Below are 19,284 nucleotides of genomic sequence, written 5' to 3'. Positions count from 1 at the left end.
CCTCCTTGGGAAGTACAGTATGTAAGAATTCTCTTCATTCAGTTCAGAAAGAGCTTGCTACTTCCTAAGGGTGAACACGTGGTTGGGTCCTGATCACACGTGAGCGACTCATAGCTGCCGAGTGGCTTTGGGGAAGAGATGGTGGCAGGCCCAAGTGCTGAGTCACAGTGGCCCAGATGAGTTTGGATGATAGAAGCTGGAGGAGCTAAGAAGCCACATCTTACCCCAAGGATCATGTATGTGGATGGAGCAAGGAGAAAAGAATTACCAGCTTCTGGGGCAGGGAAGCCAGTGACAAAATTCGGGCTTCAAGCCATCCATCTGCTCCCTATGGTTAATATTTTGGTATGAGAGACAATTAAAGAAGGGCCACAGATCAGCTAGGAAAAGAGATGAAGGCTTGTTCATTCCTACAGGTAAACTTCAACATATTCTGCAGTGATTGATGGTAACACAATAGAAAGATTCCCTGAATCAAAAGGACGAAGACAGGTTAACAGGCGGCTCTGAGATGAAGTCTCACTGATGATCACTCATTCGCTTTAGAAGCAACTGTAGTATACTGTTCTTTTGTTTCTTCCAGATTTGGGTCTCTTAAAAGAGATCCAGTAGGTTGGATAGATTTTTTTTCTAACCCTAAGAACTTTCAACAGCGAAAAACTTGGTTCTCTTGCAGTATCAAAGACAGTGGAGAGCACTTGGCCTTGACTTTGAGATCTGGGAATATGAACAGTTTGCTTAGTAGGTTTATTCCTTTTCTAAAATGTTGATATACTTAAAAAAAAAAAAGAGACAGGAGTGTGTAAGTAAAGGGCAACCAGTGTTAAAAGGCTGATTGCAAGCACCTTCCTTCATGCAAAGGGGGAAAATCCAACCTGAGTGGTATATGTCAGGTGGCTGCCTAAGTGTCAGAGTCTGTTCGTCTCTGCCTATGACATGAGCGCGAGCAGGCTCTTTACTTCCAGGTATGGTGTTTTCCCCTGACACCTGCCCTTCAACACAAAAGGCATGCACAGGAGAAACAGAGAGGGTGCTTCAAAATCACTCGTCTGGGTCACATGCAAAGTGATCCCTTAGTTCCTCCGTATCCCCACATCCCAGCCAACTTCCACCAAGGCTGCCGATAGACAGTGTGAAATTGTACATACAGCCCTAAGCTTCAAGACGGTCACAGGCTCCAGAAAATACCTAAAGGTTAACTCCATAATTTTAAGGAGGGCTCGAAGAAGGGCAGAAAGGGTCTTCCAGGCTCAGAGAAGGAGCCCCAGTGGTGGAAACCTCAGCAGCAGCCAACAAGGGCCAGGCCCATCCCACTGTACAATACAGGAACAGCCCAGAAATATTCCAGCCCCATAGAGGAGCTGGGTTAGCCTTCCAAGCAACTGAGGTACAAGCCCAGGTAAGAGGAGGCTGAGAGACACCAAGTGGGTCATTCGGCTGCCACAGGCACATTCACTTTCTTTCTTTACCACTAAAATGTTCAGTATCTGGCTTCAACCCCAGAAATCCTTTCACTCAGCCACCTAGAATATGAAAGGCAGTTAATCAGCATGGAACTCCTACTGTGAGCCCCATCGTGTTCAAGTTTAAGGTGAGCAAAGAATTTATCATCCAAACTGGGGCACTTTTAAGAGGGAAAGGGGATGCTATTAATAATTACACAAGGATAAGAGGCAGAAACCAGGACTGTCCTGGGTCAACTGGGGCATATCCTCAACCGACCTGAGCTATTTCAGGGGAGGAGGTGGTTACCTCAATAAATGCTAAGAGACAGAAGCCAGCAGACTCCGAGGAAGTTGACATGGACCCCTGAGGCTGATCCCCAGGCTCCTGGCTGTGCAGACTGTGGGGAACAAGGGCTCTTAAGTCCCTTACTAGAGAAAGAACCCACAGAGCTGACGACTTCCTTTGCGGTTGATGGGAACGTCACATGCAAAGTTTTCGGAGCTGAGGGTAGCAGGGTAGCTGTGTGGTTTTTAACTGTCATTTTAAAAAGCTCTTTCCTGACAAACTGTACACACGGGCTTGGTAACAGCCCAAAACATACTGAGTCTTCTGAGCACTATGTACCATTTATAGGGATTGCCCGGAGCAGACACTGAAGGATCAGCCTTGTCATAGTTCTCTGCAGCATCCCTGACCTTTTTGGCACCAGGGACCAGCTTCACAGAAGACACTTTTTCCATGGACCAGGGTCGGGCTGGGGGGATGGTTTCAGGATGATTCAAGTGTATTACATTTATTGTGTACTTTATTTTGATTATTATGACATTAACTCCATCTCAGATCATCAGTCATTAGATCCCAGAGGTTGGGGACTCCTGCCTAGAGAAATAACATCTATACAAGCAGGTGAGCAATGGCTGTGGTCAGCTCCCTGGTGTCTGTGGGTGATTTCGAGGAGGAGCTTATGTCCTTCTTTCTGTGTTCCCCCTGCGTGGTATCTTTCTACACATCCCATAGCTCATGTACAAGCTGTGCCAGTAGATTCAGACCAGAACTTGGCAGTAAAAAGACCCACTCTTGGCATGATCAATGTTTCTGAGAAACAAGACAAACCCCAACCCAACTCCAGGCACGTTAAAACCACACATCTGAAAATTGGTGCTGGCACCATGATGTTGGCCAGACAACCGCACACACATCAGAGCCTGATCCACGGTACCATACACCAGGCCGACGTTCACCCCTGGATGCAGGAAAGAGGAAAGGAGGAGAAACTTACACTACTATCATCCATTCTCTCGCGCCTTTTAGATTTGTGTGTCTCATAGTCTTCCATGAGGGTCTGCATCAGATTCTTGGGCCGCTGCGATCCGGCAGCCTCTTCGGGGGCTAAGTCAGGCTGCAAGCTGGGACCTTCAGGTGTGGGGGATGGAGGAGGTTTGACTTTCTCTATTTTCCCTGAAACAAACAACACGAAGAGAACACCCTTTCTAATAAGCTTGTCTGCTCATGACGGCTTTCGGAAAGAAGAGAACGCTGGCAAAAAAGCAACCTGTGACATAGAGCGTGGCACCAGAACGATGGTTAAGTGCAGATCATTTTATTACAAGGATCCAAGTGCTTAAGGATTAATGTCACAAATGCATCCAACAAAGACCTCAAGGAAACTGGTTCTAAAGTCAGTTAGGCCAAAGAGACCTAGACCTGTCAAGCATTTCGCAAATATATGTCAGGCAGACAGACAGACAGACAGACAGACATTGGCTCTGGTTGTTTTGGGGTACATGTATTCTATTCGAATCTTAAAGACCCATTTCTTACAGATAAGGAAAACTGAGGCTCTGCAAAGGGAAGGCTCTGCTGAGTCACCAGGATGCTGGCGATGGTAACCAGGTCTCCTGGTTTCCTTCCCAGGCTCTTTCTCTTCTATCAAAGGTCACCGATGGTCAGATGACCAGCCCGAGATTTTTGTATGGAGAGCAGGGGTTGTAAAATCCCTGAGTGAGAACTAAGGCTGTTCTTCCTGGTCTTACATCAATCTGCCAGCTTCACTTTTTACCTTACCTGTCATGGTCTTGAAAGCATTTAGGTTTGAGTTCCCAGATCTTAAAGAATGAATGCCAACAACCGCAGGTTCAGTGTTGTAGGAAAGGGGTGTGACAGACTTGGGAAAGGTGAGGTTTCAGCTTTTGAGATGCCAAACAGGAATTCTCAGGATGAGATCAGGGCCACAGTCACAGTGGTGTGCTGATGTCAGGCACTGCCACTAAGACTGCCCGCATCCCACCCTCTTGGGAAAAGCCTGGCCCTGACTTCTGGCCCAGGTAGGAGTGGGTTTTATTGCCAGAGCCCCAAACACACCTCTGAGAAGTAGCTTCAGGTTCAACAGTCATGATGTTCCCAACTATGCCCCTTGTGGGAGACACAGGGACTGTAAACAAGGAACGTAGAGAAAACACACAAAATATATGGGCCTATTTTAAGCACAAAAGTTTGGAAACGACCAGGGGAGGTTCAAGACCCACTTGACCCACCTCCTGCAGACTCAGGATGAAGGTAGGTCATCTTTCTTTGCCTTACTCCCCAGAATGCCTGATGGAGCCAGCCAGAATCACAAGTGAAGCCTGGGGTCTGTGTCTCTATGTGGGTGGCTATAAGACTTTACCAGGCAGAGCTCCTTTGATGGGAGGCAGGAAGCCCCTCAGAGTTCAAGAAGCTTGGGTTTTAATTTCTGCTCTCCCATGAGTCAGCCACGAGGTTGGCTGTGGACAACCATGTTATATTTCCACTTTAACCTTGGACTGATCACTTAGGTTCTCCAAGTTTCAACTTCCCTAGCAAGGAAATGAGAATACAGGGAGACGCTGTCTTGGAAGTCCTTCTTGGAAGTCCACTCTAACGCAAACGTTTTGCTATTCTATCAAATATATTTGGCAAGAAGATCAACCTTTACCAGTTTAAAGAAAAAGTATATGACCAGCCCATGTGGCAATTATGTAGGAAATGATTTTTACTACATGGGCACCATTACATTAGTAACTTAATGAAACTCACTGCTTTGATCTCAATTACCCAGATCATTGGTAAAAAGTCTTTTGATATTAACAGTAAGGGTACAAATATTTGAAGGTCTTGAAATCCTCTGGAAATGGTTTCTATTTTTCATTATGAAAATCAGGGAATACTATCATGATGCCAATGGACTTATCAACTGTATTAACATTTATCAAGATTTTACCACTCCTGTTTCATCTATGCTACCTTCCTGCCTTACTCACATCCCTCTGTACGAAAATATTTGACGCAATCTCAGACCTCAGGCAATGTAATTCTGGAATACTTAGCATGTATTTCTAAAAATTTTGATTAACTTTTATAATGAAGCTTTGAGAAATAATACAGCCCAGTGGCCAGCACACAGTTCTAGGGCCAGTGTGCTTGGGCTTGAGTTCATTACTGAGCAGCAAAATACCCTTGGGCAAGTTACTTTGGTTTTTTTGAAGTTTTTCTATCTCAGTTTCCTAATCTATAAAACTGGCATGTTGGTAGAAGTACCTACCTCATACAGTTGGTAAAAGAAGCAAATTAATATTTATAAAGTTAATCTTTGGAACAGAAAGCATCCAATGAGTCTAGCTGTTATTTATTTGGAATCTTAAGGAATAATTACGTCTATGGAGTAAGAATGAGCAATTTCCCAGGAAATTCTGCATAAAAATTTTGCAGCTCTTTTAAAACTAGAAACAGATACCAAAAGATCAGGTTGGTTACTTTCCAACTGACCTCTCAAGAGGTCCCAATCATCTACTAGCCATTCCGCCAGTACTAAACTCCTAGAAAGACAGTCTCTATTCACTGCCTCAAACTTCACCCTCCACACACACCACGATAGGACCCCTGACTCAGAACACTTTGTTTATACTTCTGTGAAAGCCTTTTTCACACCCTGACTAGTGTCACATCTGGTTCTTTAAGCTTTCCTTCTCAGTTAAGCTATAAAGTCACCTGAAGATAGGAACCATTTCAGTCGGGGGCTAAGGATCCCCCTGACTCATCTGAACATACACTCAACTAGAGCAGGACCTTGTCTGCCCTGGTCTCCGCCAGATCCCAGCACCAACTGCGGCATCTGGCAGAGGCAGGAGTTCATGGCTCTTGAATGAACCAGCAAGTCCACTGTGAAACACACATAGCGGCCACTAATTTAATAACTTGTGGACTGGGACAGAATTCCCAGTACAGAATCTGAACAAAGAGTTTAAATGTCTTCACCAAAGCACATGAAATAAAACAATTGTGGTCTACAGAACCACAGACACCAACAGCTTTGGAGTAACAACAAACACATTTATACAGCATTTCAATGATAGGTTTCTTCATGTCATTTGATCCTTAAAACAACCCCAGGATGTAGTAATCAGGGTGGCTGTCATGACATCTCTGAACAGTATAGACCCTGGAGGCTCAGATGCTTAACATCAGTCCAAATTATATTAGCTAGCAACAGTCAAGGTTAGGTCTGGAACCCAAATTGTGTTGATTGTTGCTAAATTATATAATTGGGTGTGTGCTGAAAGAGAATAACAGAGGTAAAAAGTTACTACAGAGAAGTGGCCGGCTATTAAACATTAAAGCCATTTCCTGCTCCTCTGTCCATGGGACTTTCCAGGCAAGAGTACTGGAGTGGGGTGCCACTTCCTTCTCCAGTTTATTTCTTAGTATTCCAGCAAATCCATCCCTGAAGCTAGTTTTACCGGTTACAACCACTAGAGGTCACATGGCTAACAAGAAGAAAAGACTGCCTTAGCAGGTCTGCAGTGGCGGCTTCCAGAGAAGGTGGCTGGGACATCTGGGAGACAACAGGTTTCAGATAACCAAGCTCGTGTCTGAGCCTCAGGAGAAGCAGTCACAGGTCAGGAGACACTGCACCCCATCCCTAGACCTCTGGTCTGGTTGATATCGGGGGAAGTCAGCTTGGTGGGGCTTCTCTGCTGTGGTCTCCAACCACCCTGCCTCCAGTATGGTTCCAACTAAGCCTGGAATTCTCACACCATCTTAGGAATCATACAGGTCACCAAAAACCTAGTTTGCAGCTCAACCAAGTTTTCCCCTTGATTTGTTGTTGTTCAGTTGCTAAGTCATGTCCGAAGCTTTGGGACCCCATGGACTGTAGTAAACCAGGCTCCTCTGTTCACAGGGTTCTCCAGACAACAATACTACAATGGGTTGCCATTTCCTTCAGGGGATCTTCCCAGACCAGGGATTGAACCCATGTCTCCTGCACTGGCAGGAGATTCTTAACCACTGAGCTACCAGGGAAGGCCCTTTTTCCCTTTGATCAGGATCATGAAAAATGTCTCATGCTCATCCCCCAGTAGGAGACACTGCAGACACCACCGTTTGGGCCTCATGACACAACAAGTAACAAGTGATGCAAGTAATTTGTAGTACAGGCCTGAGAAGTCTCTCTCATCCTGGTCTACAGCCCTGGAAGGCCTCTTGAAATTCCTTGGCCCTTAGGACACAATTCATCAGGATCTTCAAACAGTGATGGTTATCTCTGGTGTGTGCTGGCATGTACCAGATTCCACTACCCTCAGGCTCCATCTCCACTTGTCTCACCAAAACTTGTTCGCAGTCTGTTGTCAACTGAAGAAGGACTGAATAGCTGACAGGAGCTGAAGTGTCCTCTATTTCAACGATAAACATTCTGCTATCTAGTTTCTTACCTGGGCAGAATACTCTACAAAACATTTCTCTTAAAGGAGCCCAGTGAGCATCCCTGGAATGTCATGCAGACCTCAGGGCAGACCTGTGTTGGTCTTGGCCAAGAGCTGATACCTGACATTTACAGAGCAGGGGTAATGTGAGTTTTACGACTGACATAGGAACCAAAAGAACAAAGCTAGATTGCAATTCGGAGTGGAGGGTAGAAAATGTTCTCAAGTTTATGTCATACACATGATTTTGTCCAAACTATTCCATCTAGAGTGATTTTAGATTTAAGCATTTCAAGGTGTTTGAGGATAAGCAGCTTCACTTGGCAGGATGATGCCAAAGCTGTGTTTCTAAAATCATTTCCCATTACCTTAGCTTTGTAAGATAGTACTCAATGCTGCAAACAGCCAAAAAGTCATTGGTCAAATAAATTTGAAACATACTAAAGGAAGTTTTAAAGATAAAACAAGATAGATTTTCTTTACCAGAGGACTTCTCTAAAGTTTTAGTGCTAATATGATTGTGAATCTCTAGTTTATGGATGGGTGTACAGCACTTCTCAAATTTATTTAATTAGAGAACCTCATTTCACAGAATCCCTATTAACATCTCAAGGAAAACAGTTTGGGAAATTACCATTCTATACTAGTTAACCATTAACCACCAATTGTAGGCACAAGTTCAGCTAACAATTAAGTATGGGCACAAAGCTTATGTGTAAGAACTTTTATTACTGTTTGTTTATAATTACATATGTGGAACAACAGAAGCATCTGACTGTGGGACAAGGGTTAACTTAGTTATGGCTTATCCAGATGTTGGTGTATTATTTAGCCATAATAAATCATGTTTTAGTCTCTCAAATTTAAAGGAATAGTTACAGTCATGGAAAGAAACTCAAAATACATTAAGACAAAAAGCGGATTACAGAAGCAGAAATACGGCAGGGGTTTAAGTGTGCAGGCTCTAGAGCTGGAGTGCCTGGTTTAAATCCTAGCTCACTACTTATTAGCTGTGTAAAAGTTAAAAAAAAAAAGTGCACACATGACACATAGTAAAAACTAAACCAGGGTAAGATGAACAGTCTATGGTGGGCAGAATAAAGGCTTCCACAAGCATATCCAAGCCCTAATTTCCCAAACTTGTGAATATATTACTTTAGATGGCAAAAGGACTTTGAAGGTGTGATTAAGTTAAGGACTTTGAGATGGGAAGACTATTACAGATTATCCAGTTTGGTGAAATGTAATCACAAGGGTCCTCATAAAAGAGATGGAGGAGGATCAGAGAGCGAGATCTGGAGATGCTATGCGGTTGGCTTTGAAGATGAAGGAAGAGATCACAAGCCAAGGAATGCAAGCAGCCTGCAGAACGGGAAAAGGGAGGGAAATGATCCTCCCTAAGAGCCTCTAGAAGAAACACAGCCCCACTAACATCTTGACTGTACCCCAGAATGACTATATTTTAATCTGCTTGAAATGCTAAAAGCTAATACCACAGATTTTGTGGCTTTAACAGCACAAATGATTTTCTCATCCTTCTGGAGGCTGGAAGTGTGAGATCAGCATGGGTACCAGCATGCTCAGGTTCTAGTGACAGTATCCCTCCTATCGTGCAGGTGGCTAACCTTCTTGCCGTGACCACCCATCCCAGGCTCTCTGGTCTTTCTGTATAAGGGCATTAATACATCCTAGGTGGCCTCACCCTCATGACCTCATCTAACTCTAATTATTCACAAGGGCCCTGTCTCCAAGTACCATCACATCAGGGTTTAGGCCCTCAACAACTTGAGGGGGGCAAAATTCAGTCCACAGCTGACACATTTCAGATTTCTGAGCTCGAGAACTATAAGATAATAAATGTGTGTTAAGTCACTATGTTCTGTGCTGTGCTCAGTCATGTCTGACTCTCTGTGGACCCACGGACAGTAGCCTGCCAAGATCCTCTGTCCATGGAATTTTCCAGGCAAGAATATTGGAGCACGTTGCTATTTCCTACTCCAGAGCATCTTCCAAACCCAGGGATTGAAAACTATCTCTTGCATCTCCAGCATTGGCAGGGGGATTCTTTACCGCTAGTGCTACCTGGGAAGCCTGTTAAGTCACTATATTTGTGATCTGCTACGGCAATAGGAGACTAATACACATACAGACCTACTGTTATCTTCCACGCACGTTAAGTGCATGAGAATAATTAGATAGGTAGTGGTTAGGATTACAAATCACTTTTACTTTTATCCTTTGTTCTCCAAATTTTTTCTGCAATAAGCATGAATTAATTTTAAATTATACAACAAGCCAGAATTTTTTTCCTTTAGGTATTACTACCCATGCTAAGAAAAGTAGGTAAAGTTGAGGCTTTAACCTTCATGGACGAGGCAGATCCAGGAGCTCTTGTGTCTCACCAGGCAGCACAGGCCCAGGGGAAGCCCTGGGCTAACCCCTCCTGGAGGCCTCAGAGAAGCCCTGGTCTTGTCTGCATGACATGGGGAGGCAGAGTGAGGAGCAGAGGGGGCAGCAGAATGTCACTCCCAATTGGTAAATGCTGTCTCCCATGATGCGTGGAAGAAAAAAACCAGGAACCATGAATTTGTGTTTCTGTTTACTATAAATAGTTAAGACACTTTCTGGTCCAGAGAGAGCGAGCCACGTCTTGACTCGCTTCTGGCTTTTCCAAAGATGGATTTCCCTGTGCTGATGGGAGAAGAGAGAAAATCCCACAGTTCCTCCCCCTTAAGGGAACCAGAGTGGAGGCTGCATCTCCTGGGTACACAGGTGCTGCCTTTCCTGATGGCCCACACTCTCCCTCTTCAGGAACTAACTTCAGGACTAACTTCTATGAAGCCACGAGGGTGGAGTCCTAATGTTTAGAAAATTATTTCGGTCAAATATTAGCATTCTGGTGAGTATCATATTCTATATACATGGCATCTGACGTCTTAAAAATCAAAGATCCTTTGTTTCTACATTTCTCAAAAGAAAAGAGAAAGCCATCACCCACTCTTATTTAAAAATCAAACCGAACAAAGACGCCCACCAAATAACATGCCTTGGCCCAAGCCTCCTTCAATGATCTCCTTTCTTCATGGAGCCTTGGGGTGCGCTTGCAAACATCTAAACGACTCACAGATCACCAGAAAGAAAGGAGTCCAGACTTATGTTCTGCAATTCCATTTCCTCCCAGTACAGGGGAATATCCTGCCTGTTGGATCCCACTGGCTTGTATGGTTTCAGCTGTGACCCACACACCCTTGCTCCTTTCATCTCCTCCTTTGAAGGCCCCAGGAGTGTGAGAATGCGATGATATGCATCTTCATACTAGAAGTCTAGCTCAGAAATGAGAAATATCCCTATCTGCTGACACGTGTCTCAGAAACTTCCAAATATTACTACTTCAAGGTAAGGAGGGATGAGTTGCGATGAGCTGTCATTTCTCTGAATGGAGCTGGAAAAGGAAAACTGGAGAAGGAAAGAGTTTTGCATCTCCAGGGCAAATATAGTTTAAGACCAAAAAAAAGAAAAAAAATTTAACTAAACCAGTAAGAATGAAAATCATGGTAAGTAGCGATTCCTGGACCAAGATCTTTTGGTTAAACACATTTCTACCAACATGGTGAGCCTGGCTCTATGAAGATGACAACCACCCCCTGAAGGAAAATATTTTCATGGTGATTTGTAATTTCATTCTCACCCAACATGCTTAATAATGGCCTTTGTTTTTTGAAATCACAGGTGACTATTGAAAGCTAATTGTGAACTCAGACGTTATGAGAGAAACTAAATCTAAGGAAATAATGATGAATACTTCTCAGGACTAGAAAGCAATTTTATAAAGCATGCTGTGCCATTTATGTCAGGCTCCCAATAGCTACTGAATAATTCTTAAGTAACTCTGTTAAAAGTTTTCTAAGTCTTTTCCTAAAACATAAAAACTGCAATAACAACAAAAATAATAATAACCCTAATGGGAAGCCTTTTGTGCACTGACTGTATGAACTTATTGATGAGGCTGATGCTATTTTATTCCCATTTTACTGGTGAAGAAACTGAGATTTAGAGAGATGAAGTAAGTAAGTTACACAGCTAACAAGAAGTGGAATCAGGATTTAACCTTTAGAGATGAATCCAGAGAAATGACTGTTACACTTAGGCACATAATTCGCCTTGCCCATCTTTAGTATGAATTTATATTTGAGTAATGAGAAATAAAAGACAGACTGAGGACACTGTGATGTCAGATGCATACAACTTTTGGGGAAACCTTTGATGTTTACCAAGCCATGAGAAATAAAACACCATTACAGGTGATATGGATGTATTCCCCAGGGCTCTAATGGCCTGTCCTGCACACACTTTCCATGACCGCCCCTGGTCCTCCATCCTGTAAGTAGTAAGTAGTTTATTCACAAAGATGAACTGGATCCAAAATGCCAGTCTCCCTACGGAAGCCCATGGCAAGTCGCCACAGTTAGTATGAAACTGTCATATCCTGCCCTAAAAGCCAACCGTCATGACAGCTATCTTGCTCCCAGGCCTGGCTGAGATGAAATCTAGCTCACATTTCTTATGAGGCATTAGAGCAGGAGTTTTACAAGAATTAGGTCCTTTGATTCATCTCTTCATTCTCAGCTCATGACTGCATATTGATTTGCATGTGACTGAGTCTGAATCTTTGGAAGCAGCTCTCCTAACTTGGAGCACAGAGTAGCCAGACTCAGGAAAAGGACCACCACGTGGTGTCCCCAGCAAGGCAGGGGACAACCCAGACAACGCTGAGTATACCAGAAGTCCCGGCACAATCAGTGGTGACAGCAGAACCTGCTGTGGAAGGGAGTGGCAGGAAGTGTTGTTCTTTTCCAAAGTTCTACGATCCAGAAGCCATGACCACAGGCTTGTCACAGAACAAAGACCAGAGTCTGTATCTTCTCAGAAGTGAGGCTGACGGGTTTAACCATGGCAGTGGCCTTTTTAAACCACTGAAGGCAATGTCCAAAAAGAACTCTGAATTCTGTAACTTGAGAAGTCCTGATTTCACCGCATACCTTCATCCCTTGCCTAACACTATTTTGATCTAAACTTTCTTACCAATTCCTTCCCAAATGGCATGCTTTTTTTTTTTTTTTTAATGAATCTATCTGCTGGGTTCAGATACAAAAAAATACAAGGAGTTTCTGGTTCAAGGCAGAAGGAACAATATTTTTTTTTTTAACTTTACAATACTGTATTGGTTTTGCCATATGTTGACATGAATGAGTAAAAGAGAACAAAAGCAGAGAGCAGACATGGTGTTCAACGAACACTAGTAAATGAATTTGGTCAGCTCTGGCCCCACTTTGCCAGAAGTGTTCAAGCAATGGCTGCTGCTGCTAAGTCACTTCAGTCGTATCCAACTGTGTGCGACCCCATAGACGGCAGCCCACCAGGCTCCCCCATCCCTGGGATCCTCCAGGCAAGAACACTGGAGTGGGCTGCCATTTCCTTCTCCAATGCATGAAAGTGAAAAATGAAAGTGAAGTCACTCAGTTGTGTCCGACTCTTAGCGACTCCATGGACTGCAGCCTACCAGGCTCCTCCATCCATGGGATTTTCCAGGCAAGAGTACTGGAGTGGGGTGCCATTGCCTTCTCTGGTTCAAGCAATGGAGTGAACTCTTATTCCCACTCATCCTCAGATTAAGAAATAGATTCCTTGCTTGAGTTCCCGTTCCTTTCAGGCAATGAGCCTCTCTCTGGAGTGAATGACTGAGTTTTCTCCTGGGCATAAACGTTCAGGAAGAACTCACAAGAGCAGCCAGGTTAGATAGCTGACATGGACGATGTTAGTCCCTAGGCCATGTGCTTAGATCCTGGGACAGAAGCAGCAGTTTTCCCTACTGTAATCTGAAGCACTGGAATTAAGTACTGAAAGCACAAAGGAACCATCCTAGGTCACTAGGGTAGCACTGTCTCATGGCCTCTGCAAGAAAATTCATCCACCTAGACCACTGGGAGCAGAGGGCTCCAGAGCAATCGTGGCTCCAAAAGGAGAGGCCGGAGGACCCAAGAGAAAGCAGGGGTTAGCCCTGAGCCTGGGAGAGGGTAGAGGAGACTTGAGTAGAGAGAGGGACTGTTACCATGCACCTAACAGACCCCAGAGGCAGCCGAGCAGGTCCAGCAGAGGGCAAGAGGTATACAAAGACTAAGGCCTCTAAGTCCAACAAGCCTGAGCTTGAACCTGGCTTTTCTACTTGCTAGCTGGGTGACCTCAGGCAAGTGGCCTAATCTCTCTGGGCTTTGTTACTGCAAAGGGAATAATACTACAGCTTAATGACCTCTTAAGAGACAATTCCAACCCCCTCCCCGGCCCCGCCTCCCCCACCCAAAAAATTTTATCATAACTTCTTTGGCAACAAAACCTGATGTGAACCAGCATGAGCTTCTTCTTGGTCTTTACTGATTCCACTTAACAGAACTAACTCAGTTCCTAAGTTTCACAACAGAAATTGAATTTGATGACAGGTGCTGCCTTGGACCTTACTGGGTATGTTAAATATTATTACATGCATTGAACTGCTTTTCTAAGTAATAGTATGTACACTTTGCGGCCTTTCTAAAATAAGAAAAATGTGGATTATATCTGGAAAAATATGGAATATACTCTCAAGAGTTTGGATAATTTGGATTCTATCTTAGAGGGCTGTTGGGAGGATTAAATGTGAAAATGAAAAGGAGTAAACTGTGTATGAAGGAGTTAGAATAGTACTCAACGTTAAGGTCTTGGTGAGTTGTAGCTACCATGATTAGGCTTGTGTCACCAACGAGTGTTCAGGGAACATGTTGGTAGATATAACTGTCTGTAGGACACTACGTTCAGCTTTAGAACCTTTATACAAGGACTTCCCTGGAAGTCCAGTAGTTAAGGCACTTCCACCGCCGGGGACATGGGTTTGATCGCTGGTTGGGGAGTAAAGATCCCATATACTTTGTGGCAAGGTCAAATAAACAAATAAAATTGTAAAACAAAACAAAAAAAGAACCTTTACACAGTCAGCTGGGCCCCTGCAAGTGGCACAATTTGTACTTGCCAGCAGGACAGGGAAATACTAGGCGCTCCTGAAGGACAGCCCTCTCTCTTAGCTGGACCTGGTGGGGAATACTTCCATCAGTCACCCACACAAGATCTTCTACTCTGTGGAGGACTGGGGGCATCTCAAGTGAGGCTCATACAAGAAGATCAAATGAGTCAATCCTAAAGGAAATCCACCCTGAATATTCAGCGGAAGGACTGATGCTGAAGCTCCAATACTCTGGTCACCTGATGTGTAGAGTCAACTCTCTAGAAAAGACTCATGCTGGGAAAGATTGAGAGCAGGAGGAGAAGAGAGGGTGGCAGAGGATGAGAAGGTTAGATAGCATCACCAACCCAATGGACATGAATTTGAGCAACTCCAGGAGATAATGATGGACAGGGAAGCCTGGAGCACTGTAGTCTATAGGGTTGCAAAGAGACATGACTTCGCAACTGAACAACAAGTGAGACTCAACCTAATCCAGCTCTGTTTATCGTGGAACAAGGCCACCAAGCTCTGCTACATGAATACTGTGCTGATATAAATACTTTTTTCCACCTTGGACATTTTCTTTGTGACAGTGGAAGATAATGAAGGAAAAAGAAAAATACCCAATCTAAAAACTTTATAATAATATAATGATAATCACACATGCAATCTTAATTCAAACTGACCATAGAAGTAAAAACCCTCGTAAATCTTATTTTTATAAGATGTATAACTATTACATCTTTCCACATATTAAAAGACCTCAACAGACAAGTTGTGGGACTCCATATTCATATCTTTGCCGTGACCGCTATCCAGAATGTCCTACCGGGCAAACTGTCTGACTTGGTAAATCAATTCAATACCTGGCATGAAAATGCAAACTAGTTCAAAAAACTATGCTAATCATCACCTAACTAACTGGGTTTCTCTGGCCTGCCAAGAACTGGGAAGTGAAATCAGGATATCTAATAATAGGCATAGCCCTAAAGAGAGAACTGTCTGTTAACACCCTTCCTATGAAAAGACATTTTGAAAAGGTCCTGATTGTAACTTGAGTAAAATGTTTGGGTTTCCCTCCCAAACTCATTCCTCAAGGGTGTTTTACGGCAGTGTGGGGGTTACACCTTCAAATCAGGCTTGAGTACCTGCTGAAGAGCTTCCTTTATTCTCTAAGTACCACCCCTCATCTTGGGAGCATAGCTTCTCTCATAACCCAGGGCACTCGTCAAAACGGTGGCAGGCCTTTAGACCTACGTAGAAAAGAAGCCGGTGAGACAGACTCAGGAGAGCGGAATGACGTTTAAAGTCCATCAATTCCCGGATGAAGGCAGGACAGCTTTAGTGGTGTAGGGATAATCACCCCTTTGAAAAATCCTCCCTGGCTTCCCACTGACCACAGGATAAAGCGTATCTTCACTGTCTGGCTCCAAATCAACTTTCTTTTGTTTTCCTTTATATCTCTTCCTTTAACCCCCCTAGCTTTATTTAAGCACCTCAAATGTGCTCTTCCTTTGGGGCCTCCCTAAGGGCCCTTCCTTGTGACTGGAACATCCTCTCCCATTCCCTGAACAAAACTTCCAGGCCTTCAGTTCAAAGCTTAGATGGTAGTTTCTAGAGAAAGGAAGACTTTCGTTGCCTTCCCTATTAGGTGGTCTTCCTTGCCCCATGCTAACACAGGTCTCCACGCTTCTTTGTTGGATGCTTCTATTACTGAACTAAGATCCCTGAGACTGGGGACTTTATCTGCCTTTTTCATTTCTGTATGAACAAATGGCACACAAACCCTATTTAAACTCTTCTTCCTTTAAAAATCACACAAGAGGGACTTTCCTAGCAGTCCAGTGGTTAAGACTTCGACTTCCAATGCAGGGGGTGGGAGCTCCATCTCTGGTTGAGGAGCTAGATTCTATAGGCCTCATGGTCAACAACCCCCAACACAGAAATGATATTGTAACAAATTCAAAAGACTTGAAAAATGGTCCACATTAAAAAAAAAAAAAAGCTTTAAATAAAAAAATCACATAAGAACCAATGAGATTAAATTTCCGTAAAATTTCTCCTAATAATTCATCTTTGAAAGTGATTATATACTTTTGAAAACACAATCCCATCATATTCCAGTCTCAAAAGGGAAGAGAACCAAATGCAATAACAAGTATCTTTTCAACACCCGGGAAATATTTGGAAAGCACTTCTCTTTCCTTATCACATTTTGGCTCTCAGTGAATTTTACTTGCCTTAAGATTTTAGGATTCCAACATGTCACCAGCCTATAGGAGATGTTAAAAAGTGTTATTTTTCATCACTTAATATCAAATTGTCACTATGAGTCATGCAATGAACTGGCTGAATCACCTCTAATGGCATGAAACATAGAGTAGTAGAGCAGAGACTCAGCAACATCTCCATTCACAAAACCAAAACTGGAGCCGATAGTTCTGATCCTGACCATGAATGGTCCAGTTTGGCGGCTGAGAGTGACGTGTCAGCCTCCTTCCTGATCACGAATTAAAAAGCTGGCTGGCCAAACAATCTAAACATTTCCAGGCACAGATAGAAAAAAATTGCCTTTTGCCTTCAGTTTCTTTCAATCCATGTTGTAATCCTGGGAAGTCCTGCCATCTACTTTCAGTGTTCTAGAGATAAACGTGAAGAAATGAGCTGCGAATCAGGTCATTATCATGACTGTGCTCAGTGTGACAAACAGACCCAAGCAGGCTTGCAGGGATGAATTACCATCTTACTAAAGGAGCAGGAATCAACCCTGCGGGGATGGAATATGGGGGGAGGAGATTAACATTAGCATAGGGGGAAGTACAAGGAAATCAATATGGGGCTGCAGGGGGCATACCTTAGGATTCCGTCTTGTTTAAAGTCTGGCTGGAAGCCTGACAAACCACAGCAGGTTAGGAAAGTGTTGAAATGTCTTAATTTTTGTTTGTGTGCTAGAAAAATATGGAAGGAATACGGTAAGGGGTTCAGTTAAGAGGTGGAGAGGAGACAATTGAAAATACCACTGAGCATATGCAATGTACAGAAGGTTCTAGGTAAGTGCAACAGCTGTAACTGATCAGAGAGCCATGGAATCTGCCTGCCATGTGAGCAGAAGTTGCTGAGGTGCCTGCAAAGACGTCCTCCATTAGTGAGACTGCAGGCTCTTATGGAGGTCCTTTACAATCACACCCTTGTGATGGTAGGCTCCCTAGATTGGGCTGAATTCAAGTGGTGCCGAAGCTTTTTCCAAGATATCATATAGAATGCCCAACTGCCATCTCTGTGCCAAGCCAGCACACGAGACTTTGAAGTGAACTTGACAAGTAAGGACCTTAGGGAAAGCCAGCAAGTCACCATAAAGCAGAGACCAAAAAAACCTCCCCTGAAAGTTTTCTTTGCCTCACTCACTCACTCACTCAGTTGCCTATTACCCTGTAACTTGAAGGAATTAAAAACATATCAGGAGAGTCACCACGCTATTCCTCTTCCTGCTCCCTCCCCTTTCCTTCCTGAACAATTTAGTCCAAAAGCCATTAGGTGGAATTGATTGAGACAGGTTTCTGCAAGGAGTAGGGGAGGAGCCACAGTGGCCCAGAGTGTTGTGTGGGAGCCAGAGCAAGGTGGGCAGGGAGACAGGTGACCCAATATAGGGTGTTGGGGTCCAAGATGGGTGAGGAACATGCAGGGGACAGCAGTGGCTACCTAAAAAGTGGTGTTGGAGTCGATGTTTGGTGAGGAAAACAGTAGATTGGTTCCACAAGGGGGAGCTGATCAAATAAATATATGAAGAATAACAGGAACCAGGTATCTTGTTGTCAAGGAGAAGGTTACAAATCTGCAAAGAGAGAAAATGAACCATGTGGTATTAGATTAAAATTAAAGGTATCAGGGTGAGGTCATGGTTTTCAGTAGGCAGGTAGATAGGTAGGTAAGATAGGTAGGTAGGTAGATAGATCAATTAATTGATATATCAATAGATAGAATTCTGACCATTCAGAGTGCCTGGGAGCAGTGCCTATCTAATAGCAGTGAGCACACCAAGCACCCAGATCTTGGTTTCTAAATACCAGTAGAAATACCACCATTCTCCACTAACAAGAACTAGTGCTCTTAATCGAAAGGGTTGATTTCAGGGTCAGGAAAGTATAAAATGAGACTGGAACATTTTGCAGCACCAGAAAGTAAAGATATGCCCAAAGAATCATGGAGACATGTCAAAAGGACACTGAGGTTAGCTTGAAAGGGCTCCTGTGAACTATATTTGAGTAATTAAGGATAACAATAATAACAGAAATGGATTATAACCTACTAAATATAACAGGAATCCACGAGACCATCTGTTATAGAGAGGGATGAAGATTACATACATAGAACCAAAGTATTTCCCCACAGAATACTTGTTAATCACGAAAAGAAAAAGTAACTTTACTGTGTAGAAGCCTGGGAAACACTCCCTCAGTCAAGCCATCAAAATCAGTATTAAGTGAAAAAAATTAACATCTGCCCCTGTAATGGGACAAACTGACACGATGTCCTACCTGATTGAATACTGTAAGAAAAAGCAGCAGCTCTGTGTTATTCCTACCCAAGATGCATAACCCGAACATAATCACGTGAAAATATCTGACAAACCCAAACGGAGGGACATTCTACAAAACTGGGGGTGATCGAGCATCATGTTGGCAGCTTAAACATTTCTGAATAAAAACGATATTGGTACTTCACCAGGGGACTTTCCTTTAGCTTCGAGATTGTTTCAAAATTTAAAGGTTAATATGGACAAAGTTAACTTGTGTCATTATAGATTTGATCTCGATTAAGGAATCAAGATGGGATTAACATCTGGAAAAAGAAGAAAAGGAGAAAGATAGTGCTAAGTCGTGTCCGACTCTTGCGACCTTATGGACTGTAGCCTGCCAGCCTCCTCTGTCCTTGGGATTTTCCAAGCAAGAATACTGCAGTGGGTTGCCATTTCGTTCTCCAGGGGATCTTCCCAACCCAGGAATCGAACCCAGGTCTCAAGCACTGCAGGCAGATTCTTTACCAACTGAGCTACGCGGGAAGCCCAAGGTCTGAATAGACCAAGCT

The 19,284-nt window shown here is 43.6% G+C and overlaps 1 protein-coding gene across 3 annotated transcripts in view; it reads right to left on the bottom strand.

The window, feature by feature from the left end:
* The window catches only part of LOC138080891 (PALM2-AKAP2 fusion protein-like), a 118,754-nt gene that overhangs the window by 11,817 nt on the left and 87,653 nt on the right, over window positions 1-19,284 (bottom strand). For 2 of the 3 annotated variants that reach the window (XM_068973761.1, XM_068973758.1), the window contains one exon: window positions 2,726-2,904. The exons of the other annotated variant lie outside the window; for it this stretch is intronic. In XM_068973761.1, the coding sequence (XP_068829862.1) occupies window positions 2,726-2,904 (179 nt within the window). The remainder of the gene's footprint in view (window positions 1-2,725; window positions 2,905-19,284) is intronic. 3 annotated transcript variants of the gene reach the window in all.

This window comes from Capricornis sumatraensis, chromosome 6 (genome assembly GCF_032405125.1).
Source record: "Capricornis sumatraensis isolate serow.1 chromosome 6, serow.2, whole genome shotgun sequence".
NCBI lineage: Eukaryota > Metazoa > Chordata > Mammalia > Artiodactyla > Bovidae > Capricornis > Capricornis sumatraensis.
This window is presented reverse-complemented; position numbering and strand designations above follow the sequence as displayed.